Below are 20,055 nucleotides of genomic sequence, written 5' to 3' on the forward strand. Positions count from 1 at the left end.
TACTTTGGAAATTCCCTGTCTGTGTGTGCCATGTTTTCTCTTACTCTGAAAGTAGACAGATTGCCTTTATTGTCACTATACAGATGTACAATGAGATACAGAAGTCTCATATGTTATGTTTAGCATTGTGTGTAATTAGCTGTGTTCCTCACGTGTTTCCCATTGTCTTGTCATTCCCTGTGTATTTCAGCCCTTTTTCTTCTGTCCAGTGTAGTGATCTTCCTCATGGTTATGTGTAATTCTCCATGTGTTTAGTTCTTTAGGTTGTCCAGTTTAATTTTGTATTGTTTCTTCATTCAGCAATAAAGCTGCATTCTGAGTTCACATTTTGCCTCTGTGTATGAGTCCGCATTTGGGTCCTCTCCTTCCTACCTGCACATAGCCATTCATGACACACCAGGAACTTTGGCTGATTGTAACCCAAACCCGTTTTCACACCTTGGCTCGTGTGAGTAGGTTGAGGATGAATAGATCATACTTAAAGCAAACATTGCTACCATCCAGTCTGATAAACCCATTGCACTGAATAATTACAACAATTATAAGTCAACTGGAACCCAAATGTGCAATTTTAGAGCTGCCTGCCAATAAGAAATATCTTTTCTGTGGAAGCAGGAGAAAGTTTAGATTTTTTTCAGTAAATGCTTTTAATAGTGTTACTATTGTTACTAGCATTTGTTTATTTGTACACTGCTTCCATGTAGAATGTACCCTCAGTGACCTAACCTTGATTTGATTTGATTCAATTTGATCCTTAAATCCTTAGATCTGACATGTACTTTTGATAAATGTCCAGCAGAGGGTGTCAGATAGATACCACTGTGCATTTTGAAACATTGCAGAAGACAGAAACTAGATGTTTCAGCATTATTATTATTTTTTATTATAATTATCCAGTTTGGTTTTTTAGCCATCAGAATTTATGTCTGAAAGCCAACAAAGATACCCAACAGATTTACTTTGCCAAGTGGATCATCACGGCCTTGCCGTTTTGGTCCATTTGATCGACCTTTGTTGTTATTATTTATTTTATTTTATTTTATTTTCAGTTGTTACAGATGGGATAGGAAAGGGAGAAAGAAAGATGAAGGAACAGAAAAACAGAGGGGAAGGGGGACAGTGAGAAAGGACACTTAAAAAGAAAACAAAAAAAATCTCCCGGATCACCTGTTGAGAGACAAAAGAGAGAACAAGCAAATAAAAAAGAGAGTAACATAAAAAACACAGCACCATCGCATTAATCTAACTAACAGTAAATACTAAATATTGAATGTTGTTGTGCACGCAGGACTGACAGCGCACATTGTGATTTGAGGTAGCAGCCAAGAAAGGTGTAGTTTGTGTCTATGAACACCTGTGCGCGCACCTGTGTGGATGAGCGCGCTTGTATTAAAGGTTTCTCCACGTAACCATCTGCTAGAGGGTATGTGGAGCCATGGTACTGTCCCCCAGGGCATGAAGCATGCATGGAGGAGATCCAGGCCCCAGACATCCAGAGGCCCCAGAGTGCAAGAGCCCAAGGAGAACCACCGGGGGGGGGCATCTGTGCCACCTTCCTGGGAAGAGCTGAGGAGAGCCCCAGACGAGGGGTCACCCAGCAGTCATGGAGCAGAAGTTAGAGGGGGCTGCTGTTGCGTGCCCATTGGCTCATGCCGGCAGCCAGCTGTGCCAGAGTGAACCGAGCCACAGGCCCAGAGGCCGGAGGCTTGAGGGTGTCCCCCACCCCTCGGAGGAGGCCCGACTGAGACACGGGCAGCAGGCCCCACCATACAGCCACCAGGAGTGAGCCGGTACATTCATGAGCACCCAGCCCCGGACACTAAGAACCACCAACGCCTGAGGGCATCAGCCACCAGCAGGAAGTGTGTCGAGGGGAGATAGGCTTCCACACTTTGGAGGGCCTGAGATGTTCCCAGAGATGTGGTGGCTGAGATCCGACCTGACATATAGACACAGACAAACAGGCACACACAGACACAAACGTGCATTCCCACCCTCATGCAAACATATACCAATACTCAGCACTCACCCAACGTAAAGACAGACACAAATGGAGATTGTACACACAGTCACACTCCCCAAACATACTCTATACCCCAGGTCCAGATATCCTCGCCCCCAGAGGAGGAAATTGTACCTAGGCCCAGGAGATGTTTCCCTTTCCCCCAGGGTGAAGAGAAGCAAACCGCCCCCGGCACTGCAGCAGCAGGGAGGCCCCGCATCCCAGACCCCAATCAGACGGCCAACACCTACGCCCAGCCCCTCCACGCCATTGGCTAACAGAGAACGGGGGTGGGTGAAGACCCCATACCTACCTCCTCCCACTCATGTGTAGCGTTGTTGCTTGTTGTTCTAAAGTGTATTTAAAACACGGGAGGGCATGGTGCTTCCTGCCAGAGAGCAGCAGGTGTCAGCACGGCCCCTCCCAAGAACCCTCAATGTCTACATGCATTTAAAATTGAGAGGTGGGCAACAGTGCCAGAGGCGTCAGCATTATTTTTCTGTCTCTTTAATTGTATCAACATATTTTATTAACATCCTGAAGATAGAGCCAGGCATTGAATGGTCCGATGGTGAGGGCCAGGTCTGACAGCTTGAGCTCTGCAACGCCTGCTGATATTTCTATCGTCAGCATCAATACTAAAAGCGGAAAAGCAAAGGCTGTACTCCTCCAGACTGGAAAATTCCATGGGGATGGAAGCGCTCATTAGAGATCACAGTGGACCATTTTTAAGGATTTTACATTCTAATCTTAAAACACGCAATAATGCCACAACACTAAAAAACAAAACAAATGTGCAACTGCTCCATACTTCTCAGAGGAATATGTAATATGCTGGACTAGCTCTTATATAGCACACTTATAATCTACTAGAGCACTCAAAGTGCTTTCTACAACTTTATGCCTCATTCAAACTAGCAGCCTTTTCTATGCTTAGTGCTTTCTATCTAATATTCACACTTGGACTGACACCTCAGGGAGCAACTTGAAGTTTGGTATCTTGAACAAAGATGGCATGCAGACTGTAGCAGACAGGATTTAAACCACCAGCCTTGCAATTGGTAGATGACATGCTCTACCACCGGAGCTACAGCCGCCTGTAGTGTTTATGTTGAAGACACTGATGTGATAAGAGCACAAGGTTCCCTTTTTGTTCATATACCTGAAAAAAAAGATGCTACAAAACCAAAATTTATTCATCTATCCATGAAGCCAGATAACAAACACCAATTACTTAAACTGCAATTAGTTTAACTCTAATTTTCTGCTTCTAAATTGTTCTTGTCAGAACAGTTACTTCATCATAAGTGAATGATGAAATTGTTTTAGTGGTGAATTCAAAGGAAAGCTAAAAATGAAGTAGCTTATCAGCAGGAAATGCATTACAAATGCTATAATGGAATGCAGTATGTTGGAATTTAGTATACTTGTATCTTTAATACAAATATACTTTATTATATCTCACATCACATACTTATTGTATACATTATTCCACACAGTTAAGTATTGTAGAATAGTTTGTCTTTCTCTCTCTCTTTATGCAGGTCTGACAGGAGGTCGTTGCCATGGTGATGGGTGAAGTGGGTCTCCACATAAGGAGATGCCCAGGAACCTGCAGAAGAAATGTGAGGCAAAGTGTTGGATTCCAGCCAAATAAGGACAACTGCGGCTTTCCTCCAACTATTTATCACACATTATAAAAGCTTTGTGGGTGTGGTGCTCTTTGTTTGTTTAGGTCTCCTAAGCGAAGCAGAGGTACACGGCAGCATCCTCTGATTGCTTGAATAAAGAAAAGATAAAGTCGTAGTTTGAGTTTGGAATGTCTTCTCTTATTAAAGAACCCAACAAGTACAAGTAAATGTTTTATTTTCTGGCACTCAAAGAGCAGCCTGAAACACTGATACAAGGCCACGTCACGCTTTGCCTCTCCAAAAGCTGAAATGGACATACATGCAGAAGTTTTAGTAACTTGCAAACATCTACAACAACAGTAGAGGGAGATATTTTATTGAAATTCAACATGAAAATAATCACAGGAAAGCGTTTTAAAGAGATATTTACACATTTATATGTATATACATATTAGCAACCTAGTTTAATTGTTTCTGATTACTAAGGACCTTGAAATGTACTTTATACGTTTTTTTGTGGTCACTACCGACTTAAATAAATAAATCTCCCCCTGCTGGTAATGCAACTCCTGCATGCATATTCCTTTCAGTTTGGAGAGGCAAAGCATAAAATGCAAAGAGTGGGCCAGAGTGTCTATTATATTTTTTGCCATGATATCGGGTTGAACTGGTGGTTATTTGCAATACCTTACTGTTGCCTTTCTATCAGCTTAAAGCAGTCTTGGCCATTCTCCTCTCACCTCTGACACGAACAAGGCTGTTTCACCCAGACAACAGCTGCTAACAGGATGTTTTACCTTTTTAAGAAGGTCTGTGCACCCCACAAATGGTTGTATTGGGAAATGTCAATAGAGCCGCAGTTTCTAAAATAAACAGACCAGAGTTCAGAGTTCTTTGAATCACCTTTCTTCCCCATTCTGATGCTCAGTTTGAACTTCAGCAGGACATCTTGTCTGTGTCTAAATGCACTGATTGGCTGATTAGATACAGTTAAACATCTACTGTTTAAACTGGCTGGTAAGTGTATGTTACACTCCAACAGAAGTTGTGTACTCCATTAAATGACAAAAAAGTTATTTGAGAAAAAGAAAACAGTGCAGAATATGTCATCGTATTATCTTGCTCATCAAATGACACAATGACTTTAAAGCACTATTCTTAAGAGTGAGATAATTATTGTACATCTGTTGTGGTAACTGCTTGTTTAAAAAAAAAAAAAAGACTTGCCCATTGGCGACACTAAAGACAGTAAAAGATGTGAAATCAACCTTCCGACTGCAGCTCTCAGGGGACTGTCCATTTAAGCACATGAAAGGGGCTCTTCCAATGGACAGGAAAGAACTGGTTTGTCAAGCTGCAGGATCGAGTGTCTCCTCAGGAGGGGCGTATCACTGTTTCGCTCTAAAATTCATACAGGTCGGAAATCTTAAAAACATTTCAAGTAATCCAAACCTGCCCTCACTGAGCAGGAAGGCTTCCAATGCCACGTTATTCCCTCTTGAAAATAAGCAAATTTTATCTTAAGTTCAACCATCTCAGCACTAAGTGCTAATTAGCCATCTGACTAGCTGTGCTTTCATGTTTCATTTAGTTTCAGTCCTCCAGCTAACTCGCTCTTTTAGCAGTTAAAAAACATGAATCAAAAAAGACCCTATCACACATTTACACTTTATAGCCAGCTAATGAGGAACATCTCAGCACAACCAGTGTTGGTCAAGTTACTTGAAAAAAGTAATCAGTAACTAATTACTGATTACTTCCCCAAAAAAGTAATCCCGTTACTTTACTGATTACTTATTTTCAAAAGTAATTAATTACTTAGTTACTTAGTTACTTTTTAAAAACACGATTTACAACCTGAAGAGGTGATAAAGCGATAGATCTTTCAGCCCAATTCTACTTTTTCTACATAATCCATCATACAAAATGTAATCAAATGGAAAAGTCTCTTTTTTTAACTTGTTTTATCAGTTTTAATCTTTTAACTTTATGCATCAAGCAAAAATTTAATTATATGCAACATTCTCTGACTTGAATAAATTAGTCTACACATTCCAGCACATAAAATAAAATAAAATATTTTTTGTGTTTACACTCACTCTTTCAAATAGATGCAAGTAAAACACAGCAGAAAATAAATAAAGTCAAAGACTCAGCGGTCCTGTTGCTCTATTTTCACCTGTAAAGCAGGACCGCGGTAGGCGGAGGTTTACCCTGGTGCAGGTGTGCCGCGGTCAGTTGAAGAATCCGCGACTTTCTCTGTGAGTTTCCCATTACGTCATGGCGCACTCGGTGCTTGCTTGGAAGTTTAGGGGGGTTTTTTCGCTGTAAAAATAAGTTTTCTTCCCACGCACGATGGACGCTAATGTTTTTGTCACTTTTTATGGAATCAAACTCAAAGTAAGGTCAGTACTTCCACGCTTTAAACGCTGCACGCTCATACTCTCTCCCACAATCGATATGTGATCCATTGTTGATCTGCACACAGCTGTTGTTACGACCGTGGCACTCGCTTACGTCACTGTCATTTGCAGAATGAGACATTCTGCAAAAAAATCACGGTTTTAGTAACGCAGTAACGCAGCGTTACTACGGGAAAGTAACGGTAATCTAATTACCGTTTTTGCAATAGTAATCCCTTACTTTACTCGTTACTTGAAAAAAGTAATCAGATTACAGTAACGCATTACTGCCCATCTCTGAACACAACACAACGTGTTCTCTACATTACATTAACACAGCTATGGCTGCTGCTTGCTTTGTTATCTGGTCCTCACATCTGTCCTGTCTTCCCACTGCTGCATCACTTCTGCATCTGATGTTTCATATCCCACTGTCCACTATGACCAAGCCAGATTTTTGCTTTGAGCTTTGGAGCATTTTTTTCCCAGTTTTCCTCCTGCCTGATTTTGGCCTTTCACAAAAACCTGAATTCTGCTCCCTTTTGCTTTGCTTGTTTGCCTAATTCGTTTTTTAGGAAAACTCTTTTAGATGACTAATAAGTCAAAATTATTTTCTCAAAATTTCGACTTATTAACTCAAAATTTTGAGGAAAAGTAACTTGAAATTTTGAGTTAGCGCTGCCAATCTACGTGAATGACGTCATTTCCTTGTTAACCGGAAGCTGAAGCCCTGAGCTACAAATGCTACAGCTAAGCTACCAGTATTAAATCCAGTCATGAATGCACAGATTGCTGAGTATTTTCAGCGTGACTTCAAAAATGATGAAATCCTTGTGTTATTAGCTGAATCCGATGGCGTTATGAGGACGCTATGAGGTTATGAGGAAGTAGTAACTAGGGCTGTTCAATATAACGATATATATCGGATGACGATATAAAAACGTCTATCATTTCCTATTACGCTATCGTTTGTTCCGTGGTGTCGTAAAATAAACTGTTTACAGCAATATTTTTTCATCGTTTTGATGGTCACTGTAGTGGATATATTAATTTCTTAAAGTTCTCTCTTTCTCTAAAGTTACTATCAGCAAACGTACTCGCGAAAGCGCCAATTTGTTGATCGGTTTTGAGTTATTAACTAGAAATTTTGAGAAAAGTAACTTGAAATTTTGAGTTATGTTTCTCCAAATGTCGAGTTAATAAGTCAAAATTTCAAAAAAAAAAAAAAAAAAAAAAAAAAAAAAAAAACCTCGAAATTTCAAGTTATGGATACTTAGTGGCGGAAACGGGCTTCCATATCCATTACACATGAACATTTACTTCATGTTTCATTCGCTTTATGGAATCTTTCTTCAATTACATTTTATTAGCCCCTTCTCACAAGAACATTATATTTAGCATAATGCCTTTTAATACAGTTATATGGGATTACTTTCTTTTACTTTGTCTTTAAACGTCAATCTTTGTCAATCACAATGCATCCAGTATAACATTCTTTTATTTAATCACACATTTTTAAATTCAGAGATTCTTCTAGTTAGTAGCTGGCTCATGTGTGTCGCTCCCACTCACTCCACCTAAGTTACTACTTTACACCCTCACACACTAATGTTTTAAGTTGGAACCTCAAACAGCTAACAGGTCTTGTCAATTTACACCAAGTGGTGGCTTTGGGAGACAGTGGTAACCAAATCTGACAAAGATATGAGAGCCAAATTGAAATGCCAGTTTGGATTAAATGCTACAGCATCTCATGCACTGCCTTGTATAAAGGGATTGGAAGCCTGCACTAAGCTGTCTAATTGAAAAATTGAATTGAAATTTGTTATTGACTTTTCCAGCTTTATCTGTACAGAACAATGTAATTTACCTTCTAACATCACAACCTCCATGTGAGATAATGTAAAATAATGAGTCTGAACATAACTGTTTCCCAACTAAAGGTTGCAACTAAAGGTAGCATGGAAATCAATCGATCACTTGCCATTTCTTTAAAGAATGGAAGACAAAAGTAGACAAATGATAAACTTTTAATTACAAATTCCTTACTACAGGCACAGAATAGATCTCAGATAAAGTTCAACTCCATTGTTAGTTGTAGGCTTTGCATATGAAAGCCACAAAAGACTATCTTAGTTAATATTACTTCTTGGTAGCATATTGCCACATACCACAATAACATTCACCAGTGGTTCAGCCAAATATGAAGAAGTAGTAACTAGGGCTGTTCAATATAACGATATATATCACATGACGATATAAAAACGTCTATCGTTTCCTATTACGCTATCGTTTGTTTCGTGGTGTCGTAAAATAAACTGTTTACAGCAATATTATTTCATCGTTTTGATGGTCACTGTAGTGGATATAACCATTTCTTAAAGTTCTCTCTTTCTCTTATATTTAATATAACCACACTACGGACGGACAAGACAAGCACCTGCTTTTATGTGTTGTCGTTAGCAACAATGACGGTAAAACCATCGCGTGGCTCCGCTGTCCGCTTGTTTGTTTTCCACACAAACCTTTCACAATAAAGCTCAACATCCTGTTGAGACTTTTCAAAATAAACTGAATCACGGGAAAGAGTCTGCAGATAGTTTATGGATGAGAAGCAAAAAAAGAGCCGTCAAGCGCTAAAAAAACAAACCTTAGACTCAAACTATGAAAGAAAATGGTGGCCGTTAAAACTTATGTCTAAAAATGTATAGTTTGTGATTTATATCGTTATCAGGACGATAAATGTCTTATATCGGAATATGAGATTTTGGTCATATCGCACAGCCCTACTAGTAACCACAACAGATCATTGCTCATTCTGGGAAATAAAGCAGCAGCAAACCTGTGGTTCATAAAAACTCCAGATGTTTTACCAGCTTAAACCGAGATTTGACATTAAAGCAGATACCAAACATAATTTTTAACAAGTGAACAGATTTCTTTTAAAGTTACAATACTTTTTAAATTTTCAAGCATTGTAGTTTAGTAGTATACACACTCTGAGGAATTAGCTAAGACTGGTTTAGTAAATGAACTTAATGCAATCAAATCAAAATTAAATGGAATAAAATGCTCTTAAATGCATATTAAACTTGATTGATCTAACAATAACTATTCAAAGCTCAAAAACACTGCAGTAGAATCATGGCGACTTTATCTCAACCTTGTTATGTTGTAGATAACAAGAAAAATGCAAGTGCTGCTGAGAATTATTAGAAATAAACTGCTTGGAAAAACTAAATTAAAAACCAATTAGCCAAAACATTTAAAAACTAGACTGCTAGTATTCTGAACCTTTTCTGATGGCTCGAATAATGGTCCATTTTAGTTAACAGTTATCACACAGGTGCATCTTTTGAAATTTAAGGCATCACATCTTAGATGAGGCGGTGATGGCTGAGGCTCCAGGACGGCTGTAAACGTGCAAAGTGGCATCCTGAAAAGGGACAGAGTAAACAAACAAAACACAAATGAGATCAGATACAAAAAACAAAAAAAAAAACAACAGGAGAAGGACACAACACATAACAACAATGCTCAGTAACCAGTGTATCTAAGAGACTACAGCAACCTCCCTGAACAGGGTCCAGTATTCATTACGGTGGTAGACATCCAAGAAAGAGACTCCAGTGTGAAAAGTTGGACAACACCAAGCCCTGATACGATTCATGCCTACTGGCTAAAGAAGCCGACTAAATGAGTGTCTAGCAGCACAAATGAACCAGCTACTAGTCAACGAGAGAGACCCAGAATAGCTAACGAAGGCTGGACAGTGATGATCCCCAAGGACCTCCAGAAGGTAACAGTCCCATACAACTACCAACTAATAACCAGGCTCAGCACCACATGGAAGCTCCTGTCCAGCTAACATGAAAAGGCACATGGGTTAGAGCGTCAAGCAAGTCATGAGGAGTCAGCTGAACGTTAAGAACAACACCTATGCCCTGTCCGTGATCAGGTACCCTGCTGGGATAATAAGAGTTAAAGCACTTTATTGTCATTGTAGTTATACAACGAAATTTGTTTGGTGGCTCACAGAGGCCAGCAGCAATAAAACAAGATGAAGAATAGTAACATAATAACCAAGTAAACGTAGTAAAAGTATAAAATATAAAGTAAAAAGAAGACACTTAGCACAGTAAGTAAAAAAGAAAAAAAAATACTAGTAGTTGGCCAAAGGTGGAGATAGAAGCCACTGACATCAAGACCAGGAAGCTCCTGACCATGCATGGAGGGTTTCACCCCAAGTCCAGCACCCTGATACTGTATGCTAAGTGGAGGAAGCCGGGGATTAGTGAGTGCCATCACCATAGTTCAGGATGAACACGAGAAGCTCGAGAAATACCAAGGGCTCAGAGAAGAGCTCGAGAAAATGTGAAGGGTGAAGATAACAGTGGTCCCAGTGGAAATTGGAGCACATATATACAAACATATACATACATACATACCTTCTTGGCCTCTGCATTGTACTTCTTGAGAAGAGTCTCAACTCTGTTTCCATAGTCTGGATGCACAGCCTTCAAATTCTCGACCTGCAAGACACAGAAGAAAAACATTACAGTCCTGGAGGATAGCAGGTTCTTTAAAAAACACATTCTCTCCATCTCCTATAAGCCATGAAGAATAAACATTCAGTAAATGCTATTGTAGCGTTTTAGATTACATTTATCAATAAGCACAACATCTTTCCTGAAACCTCACATTCCAAAAAGCACAAACTATGAGCGACAGCAAAGTGAGAGACTGTAGTGCTTGGACTCACCATGCGTTTCTGGATGAAGAGCTGGGCTCCTTTTAGAAACCCTGCCAAGTTCTGGCAAAGTCTCTGTCGCTCCTCTTCATTCAGGACCTGAGTGTAGAAGGTGCGAACCTGCAAAAAACACAGGTTTATTCTCCAGAGGAAAAAGGAACTAATCAGAAACAGATTTTGACTCAGTCCTTAACTGGATTTCCAAGTTCTTAAACAACATCTTATAACATACAGCTACCGTTTGTAACTAATAAGAAGTGGCCTTAGCTACGGTTGTGTTCCTTCAAGATGAGGCCAAAGAAACCAGAAACCAGAGTGCAGTAACAGGAAGAAAAAGCCACTAAAACTAAATCTACATATTTCCATTACCCTTTAAAAAATGAGCAACAATTTCATCTTATCATTCGATCCACTGTTCATATTAAATACAGATTTATGCAGCTTTTTAATATTATCAAATCTGAAATTGCCTGGGCCTCAGACACTCTGTGTCACACGCCTACAGATCCTGTTAAATCATCATTACCTGTGTGACATTGTCTTCATCTGAGCTGTTGTAACGAGCAACATCTGCAGACACTTGGAACTTGGACTCCATAAACTGAGGCTGAGTCTCTGGGGCACTGAAGCTGTTAGGGTAGTAGTTTGGAGCGCCACCTGGTGGTCAAACAAAAACACTGGTGAGGCAGTGAAGGAAAGAAAGAAAAAAAATGAACAAAGACCAGATGTTTGTGGAAAACCATAATCAGTGACTATAGTGATGACATACGTTATTCACACATCTACCACTGTACAATGCATGAAATGTAGCGATAAAATTAATGTTTTATCGCTAGTTTTTACATTTTGTGCACAATGTAGATGACTGTGGTTATGCATGTAATGCCCATGTTATAAAATTATTTCTAATTATTTTATATAATAAGGGTGTTTTTGGATCACTAAGATTTTTTAAAACACCATCACTGATCGTCTGCTTCAAAGGTGATATGCACTTGTGTATATGTCACGTGTATAATAACAGTTAAAAATAACAGTTAAGAACTCAGTATAAATAAACTGTAACACTACCTGGATTAAAATTCCAGGATTACTCAAGATTCATTTCTGAGCCACAGGTACCAGACCTGATCACGTCTCACCTTGGTTGTCATGCATGCACATCGGACCATCACGCTGGTAGTTGGCCACACGAGCCCTGAAGGGGCAGTTGACAGGGATCTGCAGGTAGTTTGCTCCCAGCCGGTGACGATGCGTGTCTGGGTAGGAGAAGAGGCGACCCTAGACAAAGAACATGGAGGACAGAGCTCAATACCAACCTAGCTTTTCTTCATTCCCCCCAGCTTGTCAAATCTGCCATAATGTCACCTGCAGCATCTTGTCAGGGCTGGGCTCGATGCCTGGTGGCATGTTGCTTGGGTCAAAGGCCGCCTGCTCCACCTCTGCAAAGTAGTTGACTGGGTTCCTGTTCAGAACCAGTTTGCCCACAGGGATCAGTGGGTATTCTTTATGTGACCAAACCTGCACCGCGAATAAAATTTACAAATCACAAAAGTCATCTGTGATTTTCAAATGAGCACGTCATTATTTAGAGACAACCTGTGATAATATGGACGTTTTTGGAAAACAAGTTACCAAGTCACTGCACATTTATGTCACGTATTACTTTATAACTCAGATGTTGTCTGTTGTGCAGAACTGCGGTACCTTTGTAAGATCAAACGGGTTGAACCGGAACTTCTCAGCCTGCTCAAAGGTCATGACCTGGATGTAAAAGGTCCAGGATGGGTAGTTTCCATTAGCAATAGCATTGAACAGGTCTGCAATTCCATAATCTGGGTTGGTGGCTGCCAGGCGGTCTGCCTCTTCCACCGTCAAATTCTTTATTCCTTGATCCGTCTAAAAAATTTATTTTAAAAAAATTAAGTCAGAGATGGCAGAACACACAACATAACAGCTAATAAAGCTGACCTCAGGCAGACCTTATAGTGGAATTTGCAGTAGACACGTTCACCATCGGCATTGACCAGTTTGAAGGTGTGAGAGCCGTAGCCATTCATGTGACGGTGGCCATCAGGCAAACCTCGATCGCTGAACAAGAAAGACACCTGCACAGGAGACAAGACGAGACCATGAAAACAACTACAAGAGTTTCTGTCAATAATGACTACAAGTATAAAGACAGCGAGCAACAGTGCACAGAAAGACTTACTTACTTGAAAATATTCTTTATCCTAAATGTGTATTTTAGAAACACCTCAGCTGACATGACATAATACACTAGACTTTTCAGTATCAGGCTCAGCAGCATCTACCTGATGCAGACTCTCGGGCCTCAAACTCCAGAAGTCCCACACCATGTCAGGGTCTTTCATGTGGGTTTGGGGATTGCGCTTCTGGGAATGGATGAAGGATGGGAACTGCACGAAATTAAGGATGGGACATTAATATAAGACAATGTACACTTGACTGATATTAGCACAGGTGTTGTGAGGAATGTGTCTCTGGTCTTAAATATCTTACATTAGGAATAACAAGCTTGGCTTTTATAACTTTGAGTTAAACTAAGAGTGTAAACACCCCATGTTAGATATTTAATGTAAAAACAAAGAAAACAAGATACAAAACTGAAAAATCATCCACTTATGAAACTAGATCTACAATCTGTTCCTGGAAGAATTATTTACATGTTCAAAAATAAATAAATAAAAAAAAATAAAGTACTGCTGTAACACTACAACTCTCTGACACAAAATTATAAAAATCTGAACCATTACGGTCTGCCCAGACACATGCGTCCCTACACCCACTCACCAGCATGGCATCCCTGATGAAGAAAATTGGGGTATTGTTGCCCGTCAGGTCCCAGTTGCCATCTTCAGTGTAAAACTTGACTGCAAAACCTCGAGGGTCACGCACAGTGTCTGCAGACCCAGCCTCTCCAGCTGGGATATTAAAAAACAAACAAACAAACCATAAGACAGCAACTCCTCAAAAATCAATGACGTAATATGGTTGACTATTTTAAACTAAATTTGGAGCCAGTGTGTACCATCTGCACCTTACAGCCAGTAGCATTGTTGAAAGTTACCTTTAATGTCCCTTCTGGTGTCACACAAATCAAGATGGTAAGTACACCACTTACCATCACATCGCCAGCTTCTTACAATGAACACTCCTTTAACAAATAACCACTTTTACTCACACTTTGCATTTAAAAGTTTGTTTTGCAACTCATACCAAAAACCTTTTCAGCAGTAAATCATTATCATCATCTTCTATTGTTGCATTTTTCTGAAACATTCAATATAATGTTTTAATTGTCCATATTATTTTCCTCTGAAAGCATTTCATAACTGTCTTCAGCAGACATGAACATGTTGTGAGAAGATTAAGGGCTCATATAATCCAGGAGTATATTTATAAACATACCTGTTTCATATTTAAACTGTCCTGACAGTTTAAATATAAGTATAGTCAAAGTTCTGAGGCAAACTCCATCCCATGCACAATTCTGAATAATATATATTGTTTTTTTAATTGAAATATAAAATATGCTGAAAGCAGATGCAGGACTGTGAAGAAGTGGTGTACATTTGTGATGTAGCAAATCCTCGGTGATCCCCAGGCCACAAAAACATGGAAAGCAACACAATCTTTAGGCCACTATGTCAGAGCTCTGTGGATATGGAACATTTTTCCCCATTAAGAATCGCCTGAAAGCCACTGATGGTCCTTAGTTACTAGGGGTGCAACGATACACAAAATTCACGGTTCGGTTCGATACTTTGGTGTCACGGTTCGATATTTTTTCGATACAAAAAAAATGTTCATGCCTTTTTAATTTGTCATTTATTCAAATTATAAATATATATTTTAACTCAAAAGTACAGTTTTTAAATTTAACCCTAACCATTGTGCGTGTTTTTTTATTTTGACAGCGAATGCGCACCTGCGGACCACTTATGTGCAGCCCTGGTTATTTAGCTCGTCATATTGCAGCCACAGAAATTCTTTTATCCATGAAACCATAAAGCTGCACTTTCTTTTTGCCTTATAGTCTGATTTGTCATAACTTCTCCGTTTTGTGGTAAGCTTTTCTTTGGCTGTCACTTCTTCACCCTGACCTGTCTTATTTGGCTCAGCAGAACTAAAATATATATACTGCTGCTTTTACACACGCACTCACATAAGCTCAGCGATTCTCTGCGCGATCAACCTCTCACATGTTTAAGCTGCGGGAGATTTCACTTGTCATGTTTGCATAGTAAGCTAACGATTGATAAGACGATGTCAGAGGAATTGGTGCACAAATTATCATCACTCACAGATCAGTGCTGTCGCTCTCTATACACAGTTCGTGCGATTGCAAAGTGAAAGCAAAAAAACAAGCGCAAATTTAAACGCGATTTCAATATGTCACATATTGACAGTGGCTCACCGATGCCAATGACATAATTACCCAGCTACATTTCTGAAAGAATGCAAAAGCATTGACATATATTTTTCCTTCCTACAATAGCCCGACGGGCAGGGAAGAGATAGATTTTGGTAGCCCGACTGAAAAAATCGCTAGCCCCAGGACGTCGGGCTAGCGATATTGCAAGCCCTGTATCTGATTGAGGAATCACTCATCTTTGGAAAAGAGAGTTTATTACAGAGAGATGGCTCTTTCCAAAATAAAAGCTATACTATCCGCTTCTTCTGGGCTATATTCTCAGCAGCATATTAAACAGCTGTCTAAATGACTCGGCTAAAGTTAGTAGCATGCTTGCTTGTTTTTTTTCTGCTTCCACTTGTCTTTGCACTAGGATGATGTCAGCGTAAATGTGCAGTCATATTCGTTGTGTTCCCACTAGTGCTTTCAGGTTAATCTCGTTGAAATGACCTTAACGCCACAACACGGCAAATCTCCGTTAACGAGCTACCGCCGATCGCCCCGTGCATGGGGCTAGACGGCCAACACGTTAACGAGCTAACTGCGCTAACACACTAGTTCCCACCCATGTAATTGAGCATTGCATGGCACATCCAACATACTGTTTTACTTTAGTCCATGACTCGCTTACCTTCAGGGTCATACGTCACATGAAAACCAAAATAATTCCAAACGCCAGATCTGAATGAGGGTGCGGGAGGTCTATGTTGCAAGGAGAGCTTAACTTCTGTCTTGCTAGCTTGCCCTGCGCTCTTCCTTCTGACTATGCTGTCTGTGTGGAGCGCTCAGTGGATCTGCGCTCGACAGTGCAGCCTAGGCGGAGTAGTCGAACGCAGATTCACTGAGCGCTCAACACAGACAGCATTGTCAGAAGGAAAGTTGATAAAATAAATTACAAATGTTGTATTGTTCGATACATATGCGTACCGAACCGAAAGCACTGTATCCAACGGTTCAATATCGATACGAATATCGTTGCACCCCTATTAGTTACATCAATTTAAGCTGCTAGCTAAAACCCCAGCACTGTCCGAAGCTGAGCTGTCCCTCTCCTGCTACCTGCAAACATCAATGAGTCATACGAGTGTAAGGACCTAGAGTGCAGTCCAGTGGTGCTACTATAGATTTCAATAGCAAGTCCAAACTATCACATCAAAAACAGGGAAGAATAAACACCCCCCCCTCACTAAGCAAATCTGTAACCAAGGCGAACAAGGCGTTCTTACCCACAGTGGAGAAGCGGACAGCAATTGGTGTAGTCTTGCCAACATGCTCAAACACTTTGGCTTTGCAGTAGCGAGTGATGTCATGAGTGACCTCAAAGTAGCCAAACGCCCCTGAATAATGGAGAAAAAAATAAAAATAAATACAGATTTTAAAAGACATGTCTGCTAATATAAGCTTCACAAATTTCGAGTTCTTGTATTTACTTTATTTATCATGAGGACAAATATAAGACCCAAGTTGTTTGGGTCTTAGTTTGCTCGTATTCCAACAAACAACTCGTTCAATGTCTGTCCAAAGTCTGAAGCCCTGATCTGTAAAGCCTGTAAAGATTAACAATTGTTCAGAGTTAATCCACAAATAAGCAGGATCCACATTTCCTTTTAGACCACTTTATTGGTTGTTTTGTTTAACTTTGTATTTTAATGCAGTCATTTGTAGCCATCTGCCTGCACCAGAATACAATTCTTGATTCTTGGCCACTGCTTTATCTCAGAAATAACTGCACCACATAGCTGCTGTTAATACCTTTTAAACACCGACAATCTTTGGTGTCGGGAGCTGAATACACAACTTAGTAACTCTGTATTTGTGGCATTCTAGTTCATGTTAAATGTCCAAATACTCAAAACTTGTGACCATAGGTGCGGGTGACAATGCAGATCAACGGGTACGCACAGCTCTCTCTTCACCACGACGAATGGGTACAGGGTCTACTTTACTGCAGCCGCAGCACCAATCTGTCTGCTGAGCTCTTGCTCCCCTCTCCCATGAACAAGACCCCAAGATACTTAAACTCGTCCACTTGAGGCAGGTACAGGCCCTGACACGGGCACTCCACCGTTTTCCATATTTGAGTATTATTATCGGATCAAAATGAAGAAAAAATATATTGTGATTGTATATCTGGCCACAATCCTTAGTTCTAAGTGTGGGCATGAAACGTCTTGCTGTCTTACTGACCTCAAAGCAAAAAAATGTTGAGTGCATGATTGCAGCATAATGCCTTACCTGCCCCTTTGGCATGGACCACTCTCTCTGGGATTCGCTCACGGTCAAAGTGGGCCATCTCGTCTGTGAAGACAACATCTTGAACCAGCAGCGGCCCTCTTGGCCCTGCAGTCTGCAAGTTCAATTTGTCTCCCACTGGATGGCCACCGCCTGTGGTCAGCACATCTGGTTTCTAATAATAGACACATTAAAAACAAAACACACAAACAACACAACACACAAACAAAAACAGAAAAAGCATTAAATATATACATCTTGAAGAAAGACTACAAGAACACTAATACATGACAACTGTCCTTTTCTGCTACTTTAACCTGATGATTCCAGTAAAGAAACAAAATCGGTGCAGCTGGTTTATTACTTAATTAATCAAACTAACAACACATGATGGCGATTTTGAATGAGGAGTTAAAAAATGCAAACTGTGTTACGCATAAAAAGTAACACGTGTATACAACGGTGCAGTTTGGCATCATAACAATTACTATGTGCTGTTCAGACGACATCTCTTTCACGGCTGGTTCGCGTGTTTGTTTTTTTTAGTGCCCAAAATGTCTCAGATGTGTAGTCACCCACTCGATTTCTTTGAAGAACGTTGGCTAAAAAGAATGAAATAGTAATGCTAGCAAGTAAGCCCTTTACAAAACAAAGTTATATGTCTGAATATAATCGTCTACTGAACGATAGGTCTCTCGAAAAGCTAGCTTAAATCGCCCATTTCCAGTTCATCACCGCGCAAAACCAAAAAAAAAATCGATCAAACCGAATGAATAGACCTGAGAGCCTCTATTCGCTTTCCATGACTTCATTTGGTCGGTAGCTTTATCTCTGTTGTCAGCCATCTCGACAGCTCAGCGTTTAGACCACACACTATTCGGAATAAAACTCTTTATCCTGACTCCAGAAAAGAACATTTCTTCTTGGACCTTGCCTGCGATGGTCCCGCCCCTCTTACGCCCCTCTATACTGATTTGCTCACGGAGTAGCAAACAAAGTTGGTCAGGGGTATGTTTACTAGTTGGTTCACCCCAGCACAAAGCGTCTTGAAGCTTCATTTGCTCTAGTAGGACATCTACTGGACGTAAAAATATTAATTGGCATGAATTTGAAGAGTGTGGCATTTTGCACACAGCCTGTAAATGTCAACAACAAAAGGAGCGTGTAAAACATGTATATTGTAGTGATGCAGTATACTGTGTATATTTATACTGGCAGCATGGAAAATGATTATTTGGAAATGCTTAAAATGGAAATGATCATTTACTGTGAGGTGAGGTGTGGTTGGGGTGTGGACAGTGATTGTGCTTTTGTAAAGTTGAGGTATGGACAGCTACAGTCCTGCCTGTTCACATTTTATTCTGTAAAAACTAAATTTTCACTTCTTTTATGACTTTTTTAGTGGGGAGAACATAGAACATTTAATGATTTAACAAATCTTTTAAATCCTTTGTCCTCCACAATGCTAAATGGCTGGGAGCCCTCAATCACCATGCTAACCAGGTCATCTATTTGAGATTGTTCTCCTGAGGAAAGACAATAAAAACAAAGCGCAAATATAAATATCACACGTAACGTATTACAGTTGTATAATATTGTTATATCATTTAGTAACATTACGGCATGCTATATTATCATGGCATTTGATGGCTCACTCTCACTAACCGCAACTCTCCATCAAACACCCACATTTTGAATGAAGTCTGAGGGGTTTATATCGCTGTCATAGCTCGCGGCAAAGTTCAAACCACTTCCTGAACCAGTCAGATGGTACAGCCGGGCAGCGAGGCTTCGGACGTCATCATTTTCAGCTCCTCCCATAAACGAAGCAACCCTCGTTACGCGCATCGTGGAAACGCCCCCTCAAATACTCGACACAAGCTTTGAAGCCTTGATACAGAACGTCACATCACTAATGTTTACCACCAACCACTGTAGAAATCATAAACGACATAACAGACCCCAAAATAAAGCCAAAACGTCTCTATCGCCCCCTGGTGTGTGGCTGCAGTACAGGTAATTAACCCTACCTCCTCCACCTAGCAGACGTAAGGGACTGGGCCAGACTAAAATTAGAGCTGGGCGATATGAGATTTTTTCATATCACGATATGTTTTTTTCATTTCAGGCGATAACGATATCTATCACGATATAAGCCAAATAACTATATTTGTAAGATTTAAATGTGCTGTTGCTCACAAGTAAAATGTGAAATAATCAGCAGCTTGTTTTTATTTAAATATTTATTTCCCATAATAAGTTCAACAGGGTAGATGTACTTAAGGAACATGAGACTTTTTCAGATAAATAAAGGCAAATATTGCAAACTACACAAAAGGCAGCCGCTAAAGCGTTTAAGTTTCAAAATAGAACAAACAAAACAGACTAAATTGTCAATTCCACTTAGAAACAAAATATTAATTCTAAAAATAAATCTTAGTTTGTGTTACAGAAGAACAGACAAAACTGACTAACTTTTGTCAATATCAAATAAACTGAGAACTAAAAGGAAATTCTCAATCTCTCCTTGTTGTATAGCTGAGCTTTTCAAACAGTTTTAACAGTTACTTTAGTCTGACAAAAGCCGAATGACGAATTAG

The 20,055-nt window shown here is 39.9% G+C and overlaps 1 protein-coding gene across 1 annotated transcript; it reads right to left on the reverse strand.

The window, feature by feature from the left end:
- Positions 1 to 8,047: 8,047 nt before the first annotated feature.
- cat (catalase) lies at positions 8,048 to 18,367 on the reverse strand. The gene is made up of 13 exons (XM_085462435.1): positions 18,235 to 18,367; positions 17,459 to 17,630; positions 16,450 to 16,560; positions 13,600 to 13,730; positions 13,101 to 13,205; positions 12,768 to 12,893; positions 12,493 to 12,684; positions 12,154 to 12,306; positions 11,928 to 12,066; positions 11,312 to 11,442; positions 10,798 to 10,905; positions 10,484 to 10,567; positions 8,048 to 9,471 (listed from the first exon to the last, which is right to left on the reverse strand). The coding sequence occupies exons 1-13, from the start codon at positions 18,298 to 18,300 to the stop codon at positions 9,406 to 9,408; spliced, it is 1,584 nt and encodes a 527-aa protein (XP_085318561.1). The 5' UTR covers positions 18,301 to 18,367; the 3' UTR covers positions 8,048 to 9,405.
- Positions 18,368 to 20,055: the final 1,688 nt, after the last annotated feature.

This window comes from Copadichromis virginalis, linkage group LG7, assembly GCF_057382275.1.
Source record: "Copadichromis virginalis isolate Kocher_CV1m ecotype Utaka linkage group LG7, C_Virginalis_male_GT1.1, whole genome shotgun sequence".
Taxonomy (NCBI): Eukaryota; Metazoa; Chordata; class Actinopteri; order Cichliformes; family Cichlidae; genus Copadichromis; species Copadichromis virginalis.

Excerpts from the sequence above, each read along its gene's own strand:
- cat (XM_085462435.1), bottom strand. The coding sequence starts at position 18,300 with ATGGCTGACAACAGAGATAAAGCTACCGACCAAATGAAGTCATGGAAA. Across the intron at positions 13,731-16,449 it reads TGTCCGCTTCTCCACTGTGG|CTGGAGAGGCTGGGTCTGCA; the intron begins GTAAGAACGCCT and ends TTAATATCCCAG. Across the intron at positions 12,307-12,492 it reads ACCCGTTTGATCTTACAAAG|GTTTGGTCACATAAAGAATA; the intron begins GTACCGCAGTTC and ends TTCGCGGTGCAG.